We start from the raw sequence: 23,761 nt of genomic DNA, 5'->3' as shown, positions 1-23,761 counted from the left end.
TGGTCTAGAAGGGACTTTTCTTAAACTGATAGAGGCTATCTACAGCAAACCCACAGCCAATATCATATTGAATGGAGTTAAATTGGAATCATTTCCACTCAGATCAGGAACCAGACAAGGCTGCCCATTGTCTCCATTGCTTTTCAACATTGTAATGGAAGTTTTAGCCACCGCAATTAGGGAAGAAAAGGCGATCAAGGGTATCCATATAGGGTCAGAAGAGATCAAACTCTCGCTCTTCGCAGATGATATGATTGTGTATCTGGAAAACACTAGGGACTCTACTACAAAACTCCTAGAAGTGATCAAGGAATACAGCAGCGTCTCAGGTTACAAAATCAACATTCATAAATCGGTAGCCTTTATATACACCAACAACAGTCAAATTGAAAAAGCAGTTAAGGACTCTATCCCATTCACAGTAGTGCCAAAGAAGATGAAATATTTGGGAATTTACCTAACAAAAGACGTGAAAGATCTCTATAAAGAGAACTATGAAACTCTAAGAAAAGAAATAGCTGAAAATGTTAACAAATGGAAAAACATACCATGCTCATGGCTAGGAAGAATCAACATTATCAAAATGTCCATACTACCCAAAGCAATATATAATTTCAACGCACTCCCTATTAAAGCTCCACTGTCATATTTTAAAGATCTTGAAAAAACATTACTTCGTTTTATATGGAATCAGAAAAAACCTCAAATAGCCAAAACATTACTCAGAAATAAAAACAAAACAGGAGGAATCACACTACCAGACCTCAGACTTTACTACAAATCGATAGTGATCAAAACAGCATGGTATTGGCACAAAAACAGAGAAGTAGATATCTGGAACAGAATAGAGAACCAAGAGATGAATCCAGCTACTTACCGCTATTTGATTTTTGACAAGCCAATTAAAAACATTCAGTGGGGAAAAGATTCCCTATTTAACAAATGGTGCTGGGTGAACTGGCTGGCAACCTGCAGAAGACTGAAATTGGACCCACACCTTTCACCATTAACTAAGATAGACTCTCATTGGATTAAAGATTTAAACTTAAGACATGAAACTATAAAAATACTAGAGGAGAATGCAGGGAAAACCCTTGAAGAAATTGGTCTGGGTGAGTATTTCATGAGGAGAACCCCCCGGGCAATTGAAGCAGCTTCAAAAATACACTACTGGGACTTGATCAAACTAAAAAGCTTCTGCACAGCTAAGAACACAGTAAGCAGAGTAAGCAGACAGCCCTCAGAATGGGAGAAGATATTTGCAGGGTATATCTCTGACAAAGGTTTAATAACCAGAATCCACAGAGAACTCAAACGCATCAGCAAGAAAAAAACAAGGGATCCCATCGCAGGCTGGGCAAGGGATTTGAAGAGAAACTTCTCTGAAGAAGACAGGCGCACGGCCTTCAGACATATGAAAAAATGCTCATCATCTTTAATCATCAGAGAAATGCAAATCAAAACTACTTTGAGATATCATCTAACTCCAATGAGACTAGCCTATATCACAAAATCTCAAGACCAGAGATGTTGGCGTGGATGCGGAGAAAAGGGAACACTTCTGCACTGCTGGTGGGAATGCAAATTAATACATTCCTTTTGGAAAGATATATGGAGAACACTCAGAGATCTAAAAATAGATCTGCCATTCAATCCTGTAATCCCTCTGCTGGGCATATACCCAGAAGACCAAAAATCACAACATAACAAAGATATTTGTACCAGAATGTTTATTGCAGCCCAATTCATAATAGCTAAGTCATGGAAAAAGCCCAAGTGCCCATCGATCCACGAATGGATTAATAAATTGTGGTATATGTATACCATGGAATACTATGCAGCCTTAAAGAAAGATGGAGACTTTACCTCTTTCATGTTTACATGGATGGAGCTGGAACATATTCTTCTTAGTAAAGTATCCCAAGAATGGAAGAAAAAATACCCAATGTACACAGCCCTACTATGAAACTAATTTGGGACTCTCACATGAAAGCTATAACCCAGCTACAACTTAACAATAGGGGGAAGTGGGAAAGGGGGGGGTGGGTAGAGGGAGGGGAATCGGAGGGATCACACCTGTGGTGCATATTACAGGGGTATTTGCGAAACTTGGTAAATGTAGAATGTAAATGTTTTGGCACAGTAACTGAGATAACGCCGGAAAGGCTATGTTAACCACTGTGATAAAAATGTGTCAAATGGCTTATGAAGTGAGTGTATGATGCCCCATAATCATATCATTGTATACAGTTATGATTTAATAAAAAAAAATATATATATATATATTTAGCAGAAAAAAAAAAGAGAGAGAGAGAAATTGTAAGGAACCACAGTGAAGAGTCCTCAATAATGTCTTTATAAATTAAAAACTTCATAAAGCAACATGAAACATGAATGGTTTAAAAATATGTAGGCAGCTAAGTCAAAGGTTAGCACACTGCAGCTAAGAGCAGCCCAGGACCATAGTGGGCCTGCAACATATAGAGGTCACTAGCCTGGAATGTGGCCATCAACCCTGGGCAGGGTTCCACAGGGTCGTCCCAGCCCCAGTGACCCTGGCATTGATCAACCTTCAGGCTACCTTTGGTGTGCAGACAGGCCTGTGGCCTCAGTGAACATAAACACTACCAAGGGGTGAGCCTCAGTCATTAAGATAAATACTACCAAATTTGGCCACTTACCAGAATTCTCTTATATCCAGCCCCTCTTGGGTTTGCAAAACTTAACTGACAAATGTAAAAGAAATAGCCTGCTTGGGAGAAATTTGTTACTTCTTGATTTATCTAGCAGAATTTTGAAGAGAAAAGTGCTTAGAGCATTTTGAGTTTTGGACTTTTAAACCTGTGTACCTCTTGATGCCAAAGTGCTTATAAATCTAGACGGTAATGGAGGTGCAGAGAGGAGGACAGAGTCCTTAAGGAAAAAGAAGACAGTGTGTATTCTCTCCATTCTAGCATTATTAATCTCAGTGAGCTGGCTCACCTTTCTACTCCATCTCACCATCCTCAAAATACAAGAGAAAACTCATCTCAAATATAGAATAGGTTGCAAACTCCGATCCTGCAGGGGCTGGCACCCAGGTTTGATTCTTTGAGAGAAGGAGGGCACTGCAGGAGGGCAGCCAGCACTTACTCAGTTCTAAGGCAAGGTCCTCACTGCAGAGAACCCCCCTACGTTGGATTCTCTTACAGTTTTTTACAAGAAAATGAACATTCTAAGTCATGGAAGAAGCCCAAGTGCCCATCGATCCACGAATGGATTAATAAATTGTGGTATATGTACACCATGGAATATTATGTAGCCTTAAAGAAAGATGGAGACTTTCCAGCTCTTTCATGTTTACATGGATGGAGCTGGAACATATTCTTCTTAGTAAAGTATCTCAAGAATGGAAGAAAAAGTACCCAATGTACTCAGCCCTACTATGAAACTAACTTAGGGTTTTCACATGAAAGCTATAACCCAGTTATAACCTAAGAATAGGGGGAAGGGGGAAAGGGAGGGGAGGGAGGGGGGAGGTGGGTAGAGGGAAGGGGATTGGTGGGATTACACCTGCGGTGCATCTTACAAGGGTATATGTGAAATTTGGTAAATGGTCTGTGAAGCTAGTGAATGATGCCCCATGATTATATCAATGTACACAGCTATGATTTAATAAAAAAAAAAAAGAAAATGAACATTCTGATTTGTACAAGAAACCATCTGATTTTTAAGTGTTTCTAACACACTTTAATATTGTTAAAAAAAACTACAATGTGAGTCATTATAAAACTTCAGGTCCTATCAAATACCCAGTCTAAGAGTGTTGGCCTAAAATAAAATGCTATGTTAAGGGCAGACTGTTTTTATATAATTTAACTAATTAAGAAAAAATGAAAAGCTTTTAATTTGTAAAGTTAGGAATAGCCTGACATTTGGAAAACTTACCAGGGAAAAGTTTATAAGTGAATAATAAATATAGACAGGTAAGTAGACAGATACATAAGCTATGGTAAATGGCTAACTAGGGAGAAAGCAGTGGACACAGTCAGAAAGATACGCCCACAGGTGCTAAGGCTAGAGGGAAATCACATTTTCAGAACTACTGAAGTGGGTGTTCTCAGAGGACTGGCAGCAATAGTTATAATAGAGAACTTCTACCCAAAGGTAGAAGTATTTTTGGTGACAGACTTTTGGCCTTGAAGACAGTTTGGTTGCTTGCTCTGGAGACACTTGAGCAGGACCTCCTGGGGGTCTTACGTGAATTTGCTTTAAATATTCTGAGATCTCCAGGTGTACAAGATTACAACACCCAAAATTTTGTCTCTCCGTGTCCCTCCTGGAGACCTAGGCTGAGCAATGAGGCTGCAAGCTCAGCTTCCAGACCTCCAGCACAGAGGAGCAGAGTGGGAGCAAGGGTGAGACGCACAGGCATCTGGACCCGGAGAAAGAGGCAAAAGGGGGTCTCATTGCTGCGCAAATGCAGGACCATACCTGGTGAGAGATTCTTCAAAGGTAAATCTAATCAGGTGTTGGGAGAAAAATGGGCCAGACTTTAGAGAGATGCCCTGACTGGTGAATGGAACAAGTCTCCATAGTCCTACAAGGAGGCAAACCCTTCCAAAGGAATTCCACCAAAATCCATTTGGAGGCTGGCATTTTGTCTGTGAGTACAGCATCTTCAGGGTTGCTCCCCACCCCCATCCCAAGGCCTGCCCTGTGCTCATGTTATTGCCCCCCTTACCATCCGTCAGAGTTTGGAAGCACATCTTGCCACTGAACTTGCCATAGCCCGCCACAGTGCGGGCGCGCACCTGCACCACATACACCATGCCAGGACGCAGCCCATCGATCCGTGCTGTGTTGGTCTGGCTCCTGGCCATGGAGGAGTTAAACTCGTTGTGTTCCTAAAAAAGAGCAAAGGAGAAGGGTCACCAGCCTGATCCCACGGGCTGCACCTCCAGCCATTCTGCACTGCAGTACTCAGGCCCCATCAGCCCTTGGTCCTACAGCTTTGCTAGAAGTTGTCACCAGTATCAGGCCATCCCTCTGAATGGGGACAGGAATCCTAGACCACAGGGCTACAGAGCCAGCTCGGGACTACGAGCCAGCTGCTGTCCGAAGGAAGAAGTCTGAGGGAACGTGTGAGCTCTCAGGGCCTGGCAAGAGGGCTCATAATCATTTTCCAGGCCTTCACCCCCAGGGTTCAGAGGTGGAGGAACAGCACATGCAACTTTGCAAAATTCTATAAAGTCTCTGATCTCAGCAGAAGCAAACTGGGCAACGTCCACCTGCTCCCTACCTGCCTTGCTTTGTCTCACTTCTGCTGAGCTGTCTGTCGGGTTTCTCCTCCCTTCTCAAATCTCTCTCTGGTCACTCCTTGCAATGGCTGTTCTAGGTCACTCCTTAAGGTCCCTCAAGTACTTAGGCAAAAGCTTTGGGTCTACCCTGCTGAATAAGTTGAGGCCATTCTGGACTGCCTCCCACACCTGTGTCTGCCTTCTCCTTGGCCTGTGCCTGGGTGCCCATCCCCCAGCTCCTCCCCACCCACACCCGGGAGGGCATGCCCCTCTGCCTGGAGAGGAGGCCCCGTGTCCTCATGCCCCACCTACATGGGCTCAGCCCCACTCTCCAGTTGGTCACTCTATGCAGCACCTTGAGTGCTGACTTCGACAGCCCCTGTCCTCTGCACACAGGAGTCCTCTGGTGTATGCAGATTTGTGTGTCATTGATCCTGACTCTACTGCCTATTATAAGTTCCCTTAAGGAGTGGCTTCCCCTTTTTGCTATTCATCTTATTTATTTATTTATTTATTTTGAGACAGAGTCTCACTATGTTGCCTTTGGTAGACTGCTGTGGTGTCACAGCTCACAGCAACCTCAAACTCTTGAGCTTAAGCAGTTCTTTTGCCTCAGCCTCCCAAGTAGCTGGGACTATAGGCACCTGCCACAATGCCCAGCTATTTTTTTTTGGGCGGGGGGTATAGTTATCATTGTTGTTTGTCAGGCCCAGGCTGTGTTTGAACCCACCAGCTCCGGTGTATGTGGCTAGCACCCTAGCTGCTTGAGCTATAAGCACCAAGCTGCTATTTATCTTATTAAACATGTGATCTATGCATGGACCTGTGGAGCCTCCCATCTTTCCTGATGCTCCCAAACACCCCACCCCTGCCCAATGCCACAATTCTATTCTTAAAAGGCCCCTAAAGCTATCCTAAATCTAAGTTCCCAGGCCCTTCATAATGAAGCCAGTTCCAATCTCTCACATCCCCTAAGTCCAGGGGCCACACCATGGCCACCAGGCCTGTACTCAGGCTGTTTTTCCAGTCTAGAATGCCTCTCTGGGGCTCCTGTGCTCCCTCTGGGCTGCTTTAGCCTCTTTCCCCAAAGGCCTCCTTTCTCAGAAGGCTTCCCTTACTATTCTGGCCAATGGAAACTCTTCACGGCAGTCCTTCCAGATTACACTGCAGCCTTAACATATTCTTACACATCAGCCTGTTTCCTAATTTCTTCCCTGTGAGTGTATCTTTTTTCTGTAAAGGTTATGGGCTCTCTCCAAGTGTGTAGGAACAAAAGCTTAGGGTATGGGCCTGCCTTTGTCTGTACCATGAATCCTAAAGCAAAACAGGGACCTCAGTAAAAATTAACAGCTTAAGTCACTGAGTGGGAGGCCTCCAAGTCCCCGGGCATATCTGGGCTACTGTAATGAGTTCTAGGCTCCATGGTTCTGGAGCCAGGGTGGCAAAGGAGGGGAAAGCTGTATGACAGAAGATTTGTAAGCCATGCCCTTAGTCAAAAGATAGAGGAAACAGGAGATGAGTTAGGTCAAATAACAACAGCACAATGTTAAGATATTCTCTTAAGATATAAAAAGTCTGCTTTGCAAAGGCAAAGGTGACCTCTTGTGTCTTCATCCACTCATTCACTGATTTGGCCAGGCAGTTACACTGATGGGCTACTGCAGCTGTGTGCTATATATGCACAGGTACAAAGGCATGGTCCTCCTCTGGGAATGCAACATCTTCTGGGGTGGACCAGAAAATAGATGACTACAGTGTCGGCTGAGTCACTTGGCAAAGGGCTGGTGGTGGCACGGCCCAGATGTGGAAGGAGATGTGGAGGGTCTTAGGGAAAGGGCGACAGGATCTGAGTATAAAAGATGAAAGAAATTAACCACATGGATGAGCGTAGAGAGTGAAAACAGAATTAAACATGCAAAAGCAAGGCCCACTGGGGTTTAGGACCCTGCAAGTAATTGGGATATCTGGATTGTGGGTGGCATAAGGGTGGGAATAAATGACTTGGGAGCAGTTGTAAGGGACTACAGGTTTGAGACCAGCTTGAATTTACGAAGAGACCCCTGCTCTCCGGAATGGACAGAATATCTACTGGGCCCTAGGAGGGAAAGACAGTCTGTGGAGGAACTCCCCACTCACCACTTGATTTGTTTAAATAGAAGGGGATCCTCCCCACTCACAATAAGGGAGGAATAGAGGGAGGGGAATCGGAGGGATCACACCTGTGGTGCATATTACAGGGGTATTTGCGAAACTTGGTAAATGTAGAATGTAAATGTTTTGGCACAGTAACTGAGATAACGCCGGAAAGGCTATGTTAACCACTGTGATAAAAATGTGTCAAATGGCTTATGAAGTGAGTGTATGATGCCCCATAATCATATCATTGTATACAGTTATGATTTAATAAAAAAAAAAAAAAAAAAAAGAAGTCTGTCCACTCTAGATGGGACAAAGGGGTCCTCAAACTTTTTAAACAGGGGGCCAGTTCACTGTCCCTCACACCGTTGGAGGACCAGACTATAGTTTAAAAAAAAAAAACTATGGACAAATTCCTATGCACACTGCATATAATCTTATTTTGAAGTAAAAAATACAATCACACTGCCTCATGTAGCCCGCGGGCCGTAGTTTGAGGACCCCTGATGGTCATTACAATTTTGACTGAAGATCTGAGATCTGAAACTATGAAAATCACCTTGTCCCATTGCTATAAAAATCCAGGCAGCTGGCTGAATTTTTGGATTTTACTGGAATCTCATGGAATTGCACAGTGCTTGAAATACCTGGAGCAGTGCCTGGGTAGCTTTTACTGGAAAAAAAGTGTTTTGATACATTTGTATTTAGATTGTGAGGAATAAACATTGCTCCATAATCACTTCACAGGCCACATATCCTTGAAGAAGTTCAGTGATTAAAATGAGCATCAGTTCTTGTTTCCCACAAAATCATAAATCAATTCCAGGCAAGTGTGTGACAGCCACAAGCAAGGTTGCTTATGACTGATTTCATCAGTGTGCAGGAGACAGAGGATGGAGGATGCAGCTGTTGAGGGCAGAGACCATGTCTCCCTTATTTCTCCATTCCCACCCGACATGCACAGCACATGCACCGCCTGGGCGCTCAATAGCTCAATGCTAAATGAATGAATAAACAGGCTTCAGTCCAGTTATTTGAACCAATCGATTGAGCACATGATATTGCCAAGGTCTGAAAGGGTTGCTATGAGAAAATGATCCTAAAATTTGAAAGGTAGTAATTCCCAAGGCCTAACCCAGCTCGTCCCAGCCTGGACTGTTACTATGAAGAGCGAGTAACCATCTAAGTACTTAATCACTAAGACAGCTGGGAGCAGATGTAGATGCTCCTCCCATGGTTTGCCCACAAGCGCTGACACCAGGAGTGAAAAGTGGGACACGACAGTAAACAAGAGAGAATGATGAATGGAAACGTATTAAAATGGGGAAGGAGATGAACATGGAAGAGGCTCTGGTGGTGTCATCAGCTTGATGGCCTCTGAGCTCTCTATTAATGAACTGGTGGAGGAAGCAAAAGCCTCATTGATTCTCTTTACAGAATGAAATTGAAAGTTGTTCCAGGCACAAACCAATAATAATGTGGACCAGAAGATCCAAGGAAGCCATCAGGGGGTGCCAGGAACACTGATCTATTTTTAGAAAGTTCTACTGGAACCCAGTCACTTCCACCTATTTACATATTGCTTATGGTTGCTTTCCTGTTACACAGGCAGAGTTGAGTAGAGTTGGGATAGGACCTATATGGCCCACAAGCCTAAATTATTTACTATCTGGTCCTTTGTAGAAAAAGCTTGATGAATCCTGGCTTAGATGAAGGGGCTGGGACATCCCTGGGCAAGAGGAGGTGACACAGGATAGAGGAATGGGGGGTTTGCCTCTGTGGACTGAATCTATGACATCCACTGGGCTGAATTCTGTTTGTGTTTACATCTTCTAACAACCAGGATTCCATGGCCAAGTGAAGCAGATAGCCACATCATTCTGTTTTCAAATATTTGGATTTTATATGAAAATACAATCTTTTACTTTAGAGGCCAAACTAATTTTGAGATGCTTAGCATCAATGGTGAGTGCATCCACTCTTGATCAAGCTCAGAAGTTTCCAGTGTTGAAATATAATACAAATGTCTACAGCTTGGGTTCTAGGACTCCCGAGTTGTGACCTGTGTGGTCATGGGTAAGTCATTTAAACTTTCTATGACTTAGGTCCATCTTCTATAAATTGGCTATATCTGTTTTTAAGTATGTTTCTTTTATTCTTTTAAGAATCAAAGCTAATATATCTGTGTGTATGTGGCACATAATAGGTACTTAATACATGGTGAGTTATTATCATTGCTTTGAAATGCCCTTATGGGCTAGTATCTTTTTCTTTAGTCATATAAGAAATGGTCAAGCCAATGTAATGGATTTTATAGTGAAGCACTTTGCAAGTGAAGGAGAGTTCTACAGTAATATACCAAATGGTAACCAGTTCTTTGGCAAAGAATCTTCTGTGTTCCCATGGAAAGCATCCTGTCCTCAGGGGTGGGGACGATACTATGCCTCACTGAGGTGTGGAAGTTGCTCAGGCAGTGTGCTGCTCTTATGTGTGTCTGTTAATTATTAATATGAACTATTAGAGGCAGACAGAGATGTGGCCTGAAATGGAAGAGTGAGCTTCCTTCGTAGCCTAAGTTGAAGTTAATTACAGTTTTTCAAGGGAGGAGGCTCAGGTGTAAAGCGAAGGCAGCAGGGGAGCCTGGGCTAGTTTGGGAGGAAGGTGCTAAATCCACAGGCCCAAGCCCCAGGGCTTCAGGCCCTTGACCCCTGCCTCAGCTTCCTACAGGAGTCAAAGAAGTGACTTTCTTGGCTTAGCAGACAAGGAGGTCAAGCGTTCTCCAGCACATTCTGCCCCTTCCCAGCAGCAGCCCGACTGTGGGGCCAATGGCCTGGCCTTTATTCCTAACTGTATGACCTGGGCAAGGTTGTTTATTTTTTTTTTTTAACTTATTTGTTTTCCTATTTTTAAAACTTCTTTACCTGTAGCAACGATACCAACATTTACCACCATAGAGTTTGAGGAAAAAGTAGATAACGTTTCTAAAGCCCCTGGCACATAGTAGGTGCATACTAGGGATAACTTAACTGTTATTTTTCTGAGATGAGTTGTTATGTCAACAGGACTGTAAGTCCACGTGTTGGGGAATGATCTGGGTAGACCCTTGCTGATGACACTAACATCATAGCATATCCTGGCCACACATGGTAATCTGTGGAGCCGTTGGTCAGCTTTGGTGACAAAATGAAATGATGTGGTCAACTGGTCCAAACAAACTGGTCTAAAACATGTTGGAAAGCCAACATTTACTTTTTTAGCAGACAAAAAATAAGCAAATAAGAACCCCAAATCCAAAGTGTATTGGCCACAGGGGTGCCTATAAATCAAATTAGGTCCAATTCACTGAATTATCTGAGTCAACTCTTTTTTTTTTTTTTTTTTTGGCCGGGGCTGGGTTTGAACCCACCACCCTCCGGCATATGGGACCGGCGCCCTACTCCTTGAGCCACAGACACTGCCCAAGTCAACTCTTTATAAAATCTCACATTCCTTAAGTAGAACAGAGCGCTGCTTAACCCTCCACCTTGCTTGCAAGTTTGGTAGTAATGGCTGAAGGGCACTCCTCCTCACAGACTAGACTGGCTATCCATCTGGACCTTTACTTTCAGGGAGGTAAATTGCTACCATTTACAAATGTGAAAACTGTGACTTAGAGTGGTTAAATAATTTGACTGTAGCTGCATGGCTGGTTAGCCGCAGAGGGCACGGAAGCTGGGGCTCTGCTCCCAGAGCGGCCGGGCCCTGCTGAACACAGCCTTCCTGGTGCACAGCTGAGGGTCTCTGTACTTGATCCCCTTCTTATTTCCACTGACCTGCTGGATGACCTCACCCAGCCTCAGCGCTTTCATACTGTCCAGATACTGACAACCCACAGATGGACATCTTCACTGTGGGCCCTTCTCCTGAACTCCAGTTGTGCTCATCTTCCGTCCTACCTCCCATCTCTGCTTGGCCATATGACAGTCATTTCAGACACAGAGCTGAACTTCTGTTCCTTCCCTCACCCCAAATATGCTCTAACCACAGTGATTCCCTTTTCATTCAATGGTGGCTACATTGTTCCAGTCATGTTTAGGCCAAAACTTTCCCACACTTGAAATCCAACTTGTTGGAAATCCTTCTGGCTCTGCTTTAAGTTTATATATTTGAAAATCAACTACATTTTGGTAGCCTCTGCTTCCACCCTGGTTTAAGCCACTGTCATCCTTATCAATGATTATAGAACTAGCAGACCTATATTCAATGGGGCAGCCTGTGTAATCTGTTCAAAATGTTAAGTCAGATCTCATTCCTCCTCTGCTCCTAAACCTGCTGTGGTCCTATTTCACTCCATAGAAAAGCTCCATCCCTTAAGGTCCAACATGATGACCTCCCCTCGGAACCTCTCTCACCTACTATTGTGTGCAACACTCCAGTCATGTTGGTTTCCTTCCTGCTCCTGGAGTCACTAGTCATGACCCTGCCTCAGGACCTTTGCACAGGTTATTGCCCCTTCCTCCCTTAGAGAGCTGCTTCACAACAACCATACCTTCTTAAAGTCTTTACTCAGATCTTACCTTCTCCAAGAAGCCTACCGGTACTCTTCCATCAATATTTAACTCCTGCTTCTCTCATAAGCCTGACTCTCCCAAGCATTTTTACTCTGCTCTGTTGATTCCTTTTTCCTTTACATTGTTCATTTTTGAACATACTATATGATTTCCTTAATTATTTTCTTTATCATTCATTGTTTTTCTTCCTCTGTTGGAAAGTAAGCCAGACAAGGGCAGGAAATTTTGTCTGTTTAATCACTAATATATCCTAGAATGGTACCAAATAGCAGACAACAAAAACTTGCCGAATAAATTAAAACGGTGTTTTTACAAATAATGTGAATGTGGTGGGTTACTGTAGGAAGTACTGCGTTTTCCCAGGATTTTTGCAAATGCTGCAACTCACTGTGATAGGAGGGATGTGCTACTTCCCTTGCAGATGGGCTAGGTACCAACCCCACAACATAGCATTTCCCTTTTCTTGGAAGCACCTGCCTTGCTATAGCCCCCAGAAAGAGCTGCTGAAGAGCAGTCAAGGAAAATAATACATAAATTTCTATTATTTATATCTCCTCCTTTAAATTTTCCATTTACATGTTTTAACTTCCACAAATATATTAGTGCAATAATATGTATGCATAATTTCTTAATAAACAAACATATTGGAGGTACATGATCAAAAACTTTGAAAAAGGACAGGTCTACAAAACCACCAAGTCTTCTGAAAATTCAGGGACACCTGGAAGTTTGATGGCATCCACATTAGTATAGGAAACACATGACCAGAAGAACAGGGCTGGTCCTGCTCATCCCGGCCAGAATCATCCAGACAGCAGGTTGGTGCATTGGAAGATTCTCTCCTGAGTCAACAGAGAAAGTGCTTGGGCTTTGGAGGCTGTTTCCTGGACAGTCCCTCCAGGGACCCTCTGGCTTCCATCCCCAGATTTCACCCTCTCAAGACTCTTTCCAGCCTGTCTCCTTGTACCCTTAGCTAGCAGCCACCCGTGGAACAGCTTGCAGGCAGAGCTGGCTCACCTTCTCATAGTACCGAATCTCATAGTCCAGGATGATGCCATTGGGCTGCTCCGGCTGTGGCCATGACAAAGTGATGCTCCTCATGGTGGCACTGACCTGGTGCATGATGGGAACAGTGGAGGGGGCTGGAGAGAGAAGAAGAGACAGTGTAGTTGAGCTGACACAAAGGAGAAGTGCCACCTTTCAGACATAAGGAGGGAGAGAAATGTCATCGGGTTTCGTTCTCCTCGGCTGAACTGGACCTGCAGAACTTCCTGTGGGTTTTGCAGAATGAATAGATTTGATAATTTAGCAGAGGAAAACATGGATGGGCAGGGGCTGGAATGGGTTTGGTATTTTTATGGGCAGGAAGGAGAAAGGCTTGGCCAAAACAACAGATGTTGGAGGAATCAGGAGAAAGGACAGAAGGCAAAGAGGAAACATGAAATGTTTTTGAGAAGAAGGTGTTGAAGCAACTTCAGTCTTGCAGTGGACAGCTGAGTTATCGCAGAGAAGAGAACCTTGGGAAAAAAATCATGGTGAAAGATTAGAACTGGTCCAGTCTGGCATAACATGTAAGATATTACCATACTTCAAAAGGAAAAGAAAAGACCTCTCTGAAGAAGCCATGAACATAGACCCAAAACAGAGGTATTGTCAGAGTTTTCCAAATGAGGACATTTGTCATAATGTGTTCACAAATATAAGTGAAGAAATTATACAGAAGCCAAACATTTGGAAACAGGAAATAACTCCAAAATGTGTAAAGTTGATTCAGAAATCTCTGTTTAGAAATATTATATTTAGGCGGCGCCTGTGGCTCAGTGAGCAGGGTGCCAGCCCCATATGCCGAGGGTGGCGGGTTCAAACCCAGCCCCGGCCAAACTGCAACAAAAAAATAGCCGGGCGTTGTGGCGGGCACCTATAGTCCCAGCTACTCGGGAGGCTGAGGCAGGAGAATCGCCTAAGCCCAGGAGTTGGAGGTTGCTGTGAGCTGTGTGATGCCACGGCACTCTACTGAGGGCAATAAAGTGAAACTCTGTCTCTACAAAAAAAAAAAAAAGAAAAAGAAATATTATATTTATTTCCCAATTCACCATTTTTTTTTTATACAGTGTAAGTAAAATGAAAACAGTTTGGAAATAATAAATGAGGCTGTCTTTCTAGGGGCAGAGGCAGGTAATGGATGAGGCTTCAGTTTGCACTCTGCTCGGGGGCTGTTCCATTTAGTCCCGGCACTTCTGCAGTGATGAAGGTCATTTCTTCACTTGAACTTCACTTTTCAAGGCTTTCTCTGGGGACTGTGGCTGAGTGACACTTACTATCCTCAATTTACACTAACAGATTTTCCCCCAAGACCTGGAATTAAAGAGCCCTGCTATCAGGTCACGAGGGGGGCTGCTGCCGTCTCCACCACTTGGCAGACTCTCAGTGAGCACCTACTGTGTGAGGCCCTGGGAGGGAGAAGTGGACCATCTGTTCTGAAGATGCTCCCAGCTCAGGGAGCCATAAAGAGTGAGGAGTATTGTGTTCAGCCCTTAGAACCAGCGTGTCCCCTGGGACTCTGCAGGCTGGTTTGCAGTTCCCATTAGAGACCTAGTGGTGGTCATGAAAATGCACCTTTCAGAGTGCCTGCTCCTTGGAGAGTACTTGACAAATGGCCCCATTGCTGTACTCTAGAATCCGTCACCACATTCACACAGAGATCCTACTTTCCACATCTGCTTCGTGCCAATGACTGAGAGTAGCGGAGATGCCACTGCAGACCCGTTCCTGGAAGATCACAGGACTCTTCTGATGGGCGGCTTTTGCTCAAAGGCTCCCCACTAGCCTTGCCAGCATTTCATTACGACAGCACAGCAGTCTTAAGATTCTTCCTTCCCTCTCTCCTTCTCAGGGATCAGGCCTGCACTGTGGTCCACTGGCTCTCCCAGCCTCTGCTAGCTCACATCCCACTTCCTCAACAGACCTCTTGCACATAAAATCCCACCTTGGCATCTGCTTCATGGAGTATTTGAATTAATGTGGTTCTGAGTCCCTCTACAATCCCTATGGAATATTTGCTGCCAAGCTCATGCTGCGCCCTAGGCAGGGAGACTTCCTGCCTCCAAGAGCTGCTGCTCCATACCTGAACAGCTCTCACCAATTTACATTTCTTCCATCCTTACCTGAAATTTGTCTTCTTCCTACTGGTCTCAGTTCTGCCAACTGAAGTAAGATAGGATGCTCTCTCTTCCAAAGAATGGCTTGTCAAATATCTAAAGAAACGAGTTTGATCTTCCTGAGGTTATTCCTTCTGAAAAGAATGGTCAGATACTACAAATATTCCCGCCTGTGCTGTGATGCAAACAGAAAGGAGGGGGCCATGAAGAAGGAAAAAAAATCTATTGCATCACTGTTGCAATAATCCAGCTGCCAGACGGAGGTTGCTTGGAGCAGATTTGAGCAGTGAAGGTGGTCAGATTCTGGATATATGTTGAATATCTTCATACATGTGGGATGTGGAAGAAAGAAGGGAATCAAAATTACTCCAAGGTTTGTGGCCTCAACAATTGGAAGGATGGGCTGTCATCAACTGAGATCAGGGGAGATATTAGTGGAGAGCAGCTCGGGGGGAAGACCAGAAGCTGCATTTTGAATCTGTTAGGTTGGAGATGGCCAACATGTCCCAGAGACGATGCTGAGTGTCAAATGGATGTGTGCGGCCCAGACTGCAGATACAAATTTGAAGGCACCAGTATTTTGAAGATTTTGAAAGCACAGGAACTGCCAAGAGAATGAGTAGAATAGAAAAAGATATTCTAAGACTTGGGAAATGAGAAAAAAAGAGCAAATAGGCCTGAGAAAGGAAGGCCAATAAGGTAGAAGAAGAACCAGGAGAGGGTGAGCACCTAGAAACCAAGGGGAAATCAGTATTCCCAGGAGGACAGAATATGTTAAATGCTACTGCTTAGTCAGGTACAATGAAACTAAAAACCAAGCCCAGCCTTAGCAGCATGCTGGATGGCTAACGAAGCTCATGGCACGTGATTGCCTTTCCAGGCCTTATGTGCACGGGACAGGGCCACGGGGGAGGATGAAGGTGGCTCATGGAAAGTGAGGCAGCGTTCCACAATCCCAGTGGGTCCATCAAGGCAGAGGCAAATGCCTGGCTCCCAGTAACTCTCTTTCCTCCCAGGGCCCTTGGAGACCTCTGTGGAGGCAAAATTTACATGTTGTTAATCATGTCAGTGCCATGCAGGTTTCCAGAATCCCTTGGTCCTGAGAGCTGAAGCATCATGTTTTAAAAAGTGGAAAGATCAATGCTAGCAGCTCAGGATTTTGTTGGCCTTGGTTCTTCTCCTAGCTTCTAATCCCCGGAAAGCCATCGTTAAAAATGCAATGCAATTACTAGCCACCGAGCCAGGTCTGTTCTAATCACTGGGGACAGAAGGACACAGAAGAAAGTCACAGTCCTGCCTTTAAGGTCCTTGGAGTCCAGTTGGGGTCAGATCGTAAAGAGGCAATCACAGGGCAGGGTGATCCAGAGGTAATCGATAGCTAAATAGAGGAATGCCTACATTGCTGCAGGTGGCGTGGACTGCCCCAGCCTCCAGACAGCAGCGCACATATCCAGGAGGAGCTTCCAGAAGGTAACAGCCATATCTGCCTGCTTTTCTCAGATTTATGGCAATGCCATGATGGTCACAGGACCTGTGGAAGACTGTGTGTCCTCATATACAGGTCACTCTAAATGTCTTACATTGCATTACGAAGGGATTTAGCACATGGGAGAAAGCAAGAAAGCATTTTGCTCCTTCCTGAAAATCAAGGGCAGCCCATGTTAGGTACTCTGCCGTTGGCAATCACCTACAGTGATAAATTTTGTACCCCTCCTAAGGGCAAATGCTACCTCCAGATTTGTTATTTTAGATGCTACAAACTTTTAGACAAAACCGAAAATACTAAAAATGATCTCTGATATTCATCCAAACACAAACTTCTAGCAAAACGAAGACAGATATGGGAAGATTATTTCAAAGAAGTAGCCTTGTGCCCCCGCAAAACAATGGTTTTGATAGTGAGTCCTGGCCAGTTGTCTTTTCTCCATAATCATCAGATAAAGGATAGTTTCATTGCACACTTGAAAGCATCTCTCTGACAAGCGCACACAAAGCTTTTGACTAAATTAAACATTTTACTGAAAAAAGGAAATGAAAATAAAGAGTTCACAAGCTTATTTGAACTTAGCGAAGAAACAAATAGGGACATTTCTTTAGTTTTTTAAGAAGAAAGAATTAATTTAGGAGCTATTTGGAAAGAAAGTGCTAAAGGCTCTACAAAGATGTGTTTGCCTAAAGAGGTGGTGTCCAGTAAACCAAACAGAATCAACAATACCCGATATCCCTTCTTAGCAAAGCAAAGAGGCTGAGCCAACACAAAGTTAGGATCCAAAGAGGGGAGCAGGGAGCAAAGAAGAGTGCTCTTTCAGGCACCAAAGATGGGTCAAACAGAATGAGAACCAAGAATGACTGAGAAGAGTATCTACAGCCAAGAATAAGAGGCCTTTTATACGCGTGGAAAGAAACTCAAAATTTTGCTGATCCAGGACTCAGGAATGGAGAATAAAACAAAGACAGCCTGAGTGACTAAGTCCTTTGTCTCTGTTTTTCCAGGGAAGACATTGGGGAGAACCTACTCGCAAATTCCTTTTGAAGCAGAGAGATCCCAAGTAGTATATCACACACGGCAGACGAGCACAGAACGTTCTTGTCTAAACTGACAAACTAGACGTGGATAAATTGCAGGGATAGGATGGCCTCAACTGCAAGTTGCAACAGAACTCACGGATGACATGGGACAAGTGTTGGCCCCGACTGGTCACTGGCCACTGGTCACCGCCAGAGGCATCGAAGATGGGGCCTGGCAGACCCCCTGACAGCCATCCATTTGTAAGAAGGGCTCTCATGGAACCCGTAGAACCGACAATCCTATGAGGCTTAGGCTGGCTCTGGGATGATGGCATAAATATATCTCAAAAGTTAATAACTCCAAATCTACCCCCTGGAGCTCTGATGCGTGGAAGCCTCACTGTCACATCACAGGTTCCCCCCAGATCATACATTTTGCGTTTATGGCCTTCCTTGGCCCTTTAACTTAGTTATTGACTCAGTCATGTTCAAGTATTTCCTCTTATTCATTTCATTTTTCTTATTTAATAGACAGAAACATCTTCCTTTACCCAAAATTCCAAAATTCCAAAAATGTGCAAGTAAGTTGATGCTTTTCTCTAGCACAATTACTAAGGTCTAATGCATCCTTGTTGCTTATCAGACATTACTTCATAATCTCTTAATGGACATTTGTGCCAAAATAATTCTTACAACAGTTTTAACCATGATCTATTTTGGCATCTAACTAATGATATAAGAGTTTACTATGTTAAAATACCTGTATTTTTTTTGCCATCAAAAGCATTTGTAAAGAGTTTTAAAGAAAAATAACAGCAAAATGCACATACACGCAAAATTAAGTTGACCTACTGGAATAAAAAATGTGTGAAGAAGTCGTAAAAATATGAAACTGAATTTTATGTTTTTATGAATTTTAGAGTTCAGCAAGTTTTATCTAAAGAGGAAAACAGTGCTGCGTCTGCAGGTAGAAATCATGCCAGGGCAGCCTTGTTTGAGGCATCTCTCACCAGCTCTAGAAAGGTGCAGGTCACAGTTAAATTTCCTCTACCTTAGCTCAAGCAACAGCTCTGGCAAGTCTCCTAGAAGATAAATATTCTCTCCTGTTAGAGGGATGTTCATGTCTAAAATTCCCAAAAAGACCCATAGAAAGAGGAGCCCATCTGCCTCCTTCTCAATTACTCATGGTGGGCAGTGGGGAGAAACTTTCTGTGGCCCTTCCACACAGTACCTAGGGGGTCCTCACAGTGACCCCTAGAGTGATGCTGCTGCCCCAGCCTGAACAGCAGGTTTAGTAACCAGTTTCATCATCATGGGCATTGCTTTTCTAGGACAAATGTCCATTAGATGAAAGACATTTGTGTTGTTTCCATATTTTGGCTATTAAGGATTATGCTTCTATGAACATTCATCCACAAGTTCCTATGTGGACATATGTTTGCATTTCTCATGGGGATATACCTAGGAATGGAATTGCTGAATTATATGCTATAATGCTAGCTTTTTCTATTCTTTCTACAATAGTATTTCCCAGACAAATCTTCCTTGTACTAACCACTACAGACTATAGCTGTGAGAAAAACAGGTGTGGTAAGAACCTGTGCTTAGGGCCCCATCCCAGAGCTAGCAGAGTTAGCTAGTTAGCTATCCCAGGAGTTAGCAGAAATAAGAAGGGCTATAGTCAGATCCCTGCAGATGCTTCACAGAGAGGTGGGTTCCTATCCTGGCTCTGCCATCTGCTTACTATGTGATCTCTGGGTTAAGGTTAACTTAAGTCCTTAACTTCCTTAGACCTCAGATTCTTCAACTGTAATACAGGAATAGTAATCCTTATAGTATGAACTTCCAAATGTTCTGAAGATGTGCTCTAAGTGGTCTATTGCTTCTAACCAGATTCCACCTGCCAAGCCAGGGACTTGGCAATCACCCCAAATTCTTCTGGGTCCATGGCTGTTTACATATGCAAGTCAATCAATGATCATCTTTCCCCAAGGTAAGTGTGAAAAGCAGTATCCAGTGACAGCTTTGGGTTTCTATTTGATAAGTATCTTTGGGGATCCATAAACATGTCGACCCAGTCAGGGTGGAAGCAGTGGGTATGAATGGGATTGGAGGAAGGGAAGGCTAGCCAACGGCTGGGCTCCTCAGAGGCGGGAGTGGGAGTGATTTAAAGTTTCCTGGTGGTATCTTGAGATGCAAGTGATACAGCGCCTCGCCTCGAAGGATGAGGAGACCTGGTGACTCTGGGGAAGGGACAGGCACAGCCATTCACCTGATGGAGTGGCTCAGGCCCAGGAGTCACTGACACTCCCATGCCCCTGCTTTCTGACATGTCTGTCACCTGTGTCTCATTGCCCCTCCTGTTCTTACAGTCCCAACTCTCCTGTCTGCCTCTAGCCTCTTCACTTCAGATCACCCTGTAGCCAGATTAATCTTGCTAAATCTCAGTTTTACCCACATTACCCTGATGCTCAAAAACTCACAATGGCTCCCCCCTGGAGAAAGTTCTAACTCTGTCTTTAACATGTAGCAATGTGGTGGCCACCAACTCCTCCTGGCGGCCTCCCACTGCTCCCTCTCAGAAACCTGCTATTTTCACCTAACTGCTCCCCTCACCACGTTCGAGGAAAGCTCAGTATTTCCCTGTAGTCATGACTCTTCATGACTCTCCTGGCCTTTGAAGGTACACAAGGAGCCACACACTGTCCTGGCTTAGCTTTGCCAGGCGGTGCCCACCAGGAACATGCCCCTTCCTGCCTCTTCCTTCAATTCCCTTTGGGATGCCATTGGCACCTTGGGACACAGCGCATTGTGATTAACTTTCCAGGAGCTCACCTCTGCTCTCCATCACTGGAATCGACACTTTAAATCAGGAATCATGCTTTTAGCCTCTTCCTATTGTGCTTGCACTTAAGAGACGTTCAACAAAAGTTTGCTCTCACTGCAATGATGGTGAGCTTTCCTATATAGATGTCAGAAGTAAAAGGGGTCGGAAAATTGCTTAATTTTACCCAACATGAATATTGGTCTTTGAAGTTGCGTGGGGCAGGAGAGGGAAGGCAGGTTGTGATTCTGCAGCTGGCGTCTCAGGAAGAATATAGATGAGGCCTGCACGTGGCAGCCCGAGGGAGTGGAGAGAGAATGGACAGAGAAACTGGGCAGGCTATCCATCCCCACCTCCCTGGGGTGTTCCAGCAGAAATGTTACCCTAACATTAGTGGTTTTCTAATGTTTCTTCTTATTTGAATGTAAGCTATAGGATCCTTTCTCCAAACAAAAGCTTCCCTGAAGCATAAAGTGTGAAACAGAACAATTCAGACAGAGCCCTGAAGCTAGTGCGTGTCCTTTCTCCCTAATGCAGACTCAAAAAGGTTTCTAGAGGGATCCAAAAACTGCCAAGCAGTCTCCGAAGTCTCTGTGAGGCCTCAGATTAAACTAGGTTGAGTTTCTACAGTATGAGTGATGGGCTGGGGCTGAGGGGTGGAGACTGGAAGGCCATTTTTTGCTTATATGAAACATATCCACAAGAAAAAAAGAAAACAAAAAACCTATGTTTAAATGCCAGCTAAAGACGTTGGTCTCACTAATAATGTGTCGAATAAGAATAATTTGTACACAGATGAACTGTTTTGACATTTCTATTCCAGGAAAGAACTTGGCTGAGAAGGTCCTATTTAGAAGTTCTCCCCGTCTTCCTCTATTGATGAAAACTCATTTTGTTACACAAATATGCTTGAATTTTACACTAGGAAGCCTGATTCATTACATATTTTTGGTGCAGTAACCCTTCTGGTTAAAGTAGATTAAATAAATAAGCAAGTAGTTTGGAAACAGGATATAGATACGAAAGAAGAATTAATTATTTTTCTCATGTTTTTCCCTATTGAGGACATTGCCTTCTCTGCTTTTGCTCTGACATTTGCCTCGAGACAACCCTGCCCTTCCTTTCTGTCTTCCTCCTTACCCTGGAGTCACCTGGGCACGGAGGACTTCCTGGGCTCCCTGATGCTGTAGAACATTGGCTGATCTCCTCATGGAGCTCAGGGGATGTGAGGGGTGGGAAAGTGAGGGCTCCAGCCTGGCTGTCAGCTCCACAGTCCCAGGCAGGAACCCACAGGTTCCTCCTCCATTGGTTCATCCACTAAGAGTTTGGTTCAAAGCCAAAGAGGTGGTGACAGCTGGGGTTAGGGAGTAGGGCTGCTCTGGGAACGTGGGTTTATAGCACAGGCCCTCAGTTCTGATATTACCTTTGATGTAAGTGTGGGGCTCTTTATTGGGATCATCTAGCTGACTCTGACAGTTCTCAAAATGTGCTCCCAGATCAGTTTCACCTGGGCACATAAGAAACGCAGCTCTAGAGCCTACTCGAGACTCCCTGGCGGGGAGCCCAGGAATCTGTTTTAACAAGCCCTCCACCTGGGTCTGATGCATGCTTAAGTTTGAGAATTGCTTATCTAGAAATCACAATATTAAACTTTGAGAGAATATCCAATGCTATTCTGTTTTCTGCCAAGTCTTATAATTTATAGATTAGAGCACTGCGGGCAAAAGAACTGACTTCTCCAAGTCCCCAGCACGTAAGTACAGAGCCGAAAATAGCCGGGCCACTTTCCCTGAGACCAGTGTAAGCCCTCTGCCCTTCCCTCCCCTCCACTCATGCATGTGGCATGTCTGCGCAACTAGGTACGGTCAGGGTCCCAACTCTCATGGATCAGGTGCTGCCTTCCAGGACTCTTCTGCCCTCAGGTCAGGCATCCCCCACCCAAAGTGGTGGAGGAGGTCAGCCTGCAGGGCAATCCTGGGGGCACCTCTGCCTCCTGGGTCACCCCAGCTCCTTTTGCCTGCTAGGGGAGCAGAGGTGCCTCAAGAAGGGGCCATTTACAGTGGAAAAGGCAGCAAAACTGAGCTCTGGGACCCTGTGGTCATGGGAGGCTGTGGAGGTACACATGTGTGTTCAGGGGGCACAGGGGAGTTCAGTATTTGTCAGGAGGTGGTCATCTTAGGCAGGCATCCTGGGTTTTGTTGCTGCTGCTGAGGAGAGAGCCATCAGGAGTCAGCTGGGGTACACCACTTAACTCTGCCACCCAAATGCCTGTCAGCCTTTCCTGGTGTGGGACAAGAGCAGAGTGTTGGCAGCTTTGGTCTGTTTAATGTTTGGTCATGGAAGACAGGTCACTGCAAATGCTAGCTGTGGAGAGGCCACAGACATGCCCCACAGGGCCCTCAGCTCTCACCCACCCCCCACCACCACTCTAAGCCATCAATGCTGGGCCAGGGAGCCGCACCTGCAGCCTTGGGACCATCCTCCCCTAGATCTGAGGGTCTAAGTCTTCCGGCCTGAAAGCCCAGAGTGCTCCCTCCTGAGAGCACCCTACCAGCTGCACAGGCGCTCCCAGGCTTCCACCCTGCAAACCCAGCCTTAAGCCCCTCTGCACACCACGACGTTCTGGGCCTCTTTTCCCTTGACCATGACTTCCTCCTGTTGCCACTGAGCATCCCCTGCCCTGGGCTTTCCAAAGTGGCTGCTCACTAATCAGGGAACTCCCCAGTGCCCACCACCTCCTCCCTGAGTATTCCCTCTGTGCCTGCATTAGGAAAAGAAGCTCTCCTCTGGGGAAACTTCTGCCCTGCAGTTCTCACAAGCAGTTTATGATTTTGCACCGGCACAGCTCCGGTCATGCACCAGGGTGTGTCCTTTTTGTTCCCCATCTCCTCTTTCACCCCATTAACCCACCTCCTACACCCTCTGCAAAAATGCCATTTGGTTGGACTCTTGTTCTTTGAGAAGTCTTAGGACCACCATGTGCCCCCGCCCACCATCCCCCATTCATTGAAGACTTGGCTTCTGTCTCTGTCTTCCTCTCCACTGAGCCTGAGCCGTACTCTCATGGGGATGACTTCAGTGTCCACTTCAGTAATAGACTCTCAGTTCCTGGACCCCCACACGCTTCCATGTCTGCTCTTAGACTCTGACTCACCTAAAGTTGCTCCATTTTCAGAATCACAAACTCAAGTACTTCATATTCTGCTTCCTCACTGCAGCCTCAGATGGGCCCACTGCAACTATTTTTGGCCTTGTCTGGCCCTCTCAGCTTTCACTTCCACCTAATGCATCTGTTCTCTCCTTTAT

The 23,761-nt window shown here is 44.9% G+C and overlaps 1 protein-coding gene across 2 annotated transcripts in view; it reads right to left on the bottom strand.

The window, feature by feature from the left end:
* EPHB1 (EPH receptor B1) overlaps window positions 1-23,761 on the bottom strand; it is a 449,583-nt gene that overhangs the window by 89,098 nt on the left and 336,724 nt on the right. For both annotated transcript variants that reach the window (XM_053600199.1, XM_053600198.1), the window contains exons 6-7: window positions 12,983-13,107; window positions 4,724-4,886 (exon numbers count right to left, since the gene is read on the bottom strand). In XM_053600199.1, the coding sequence (XP_053456174.1) occupies window positions 4,724-4,886; window positions 12,983-13,107 (288 nt within the window). The remainder of the gene's footprint in view (window positions 1-4,723; window positions 4,887-12,982; window positions 13,108-23,761) is intronic.

This window comes from Nycticebus coucang, chromosome 8 (assembly GCF_027406575.1).
Source record: "Nycticebus coucang isolate mNycCou1 chromosome 8, mNycCou1.pri, whole genome shotgun sequence".
Lineage (NCBI taxonomy): Eukaryota > Metazoa > Chordata > Mammalia > Primates > Lorisidae > Nycticebus > Nycticebus coucang.
Note: the sequence above shows the minus strand (reverse complement) of the source record. Positions and strands in the feature narration are given on the sequence as shown.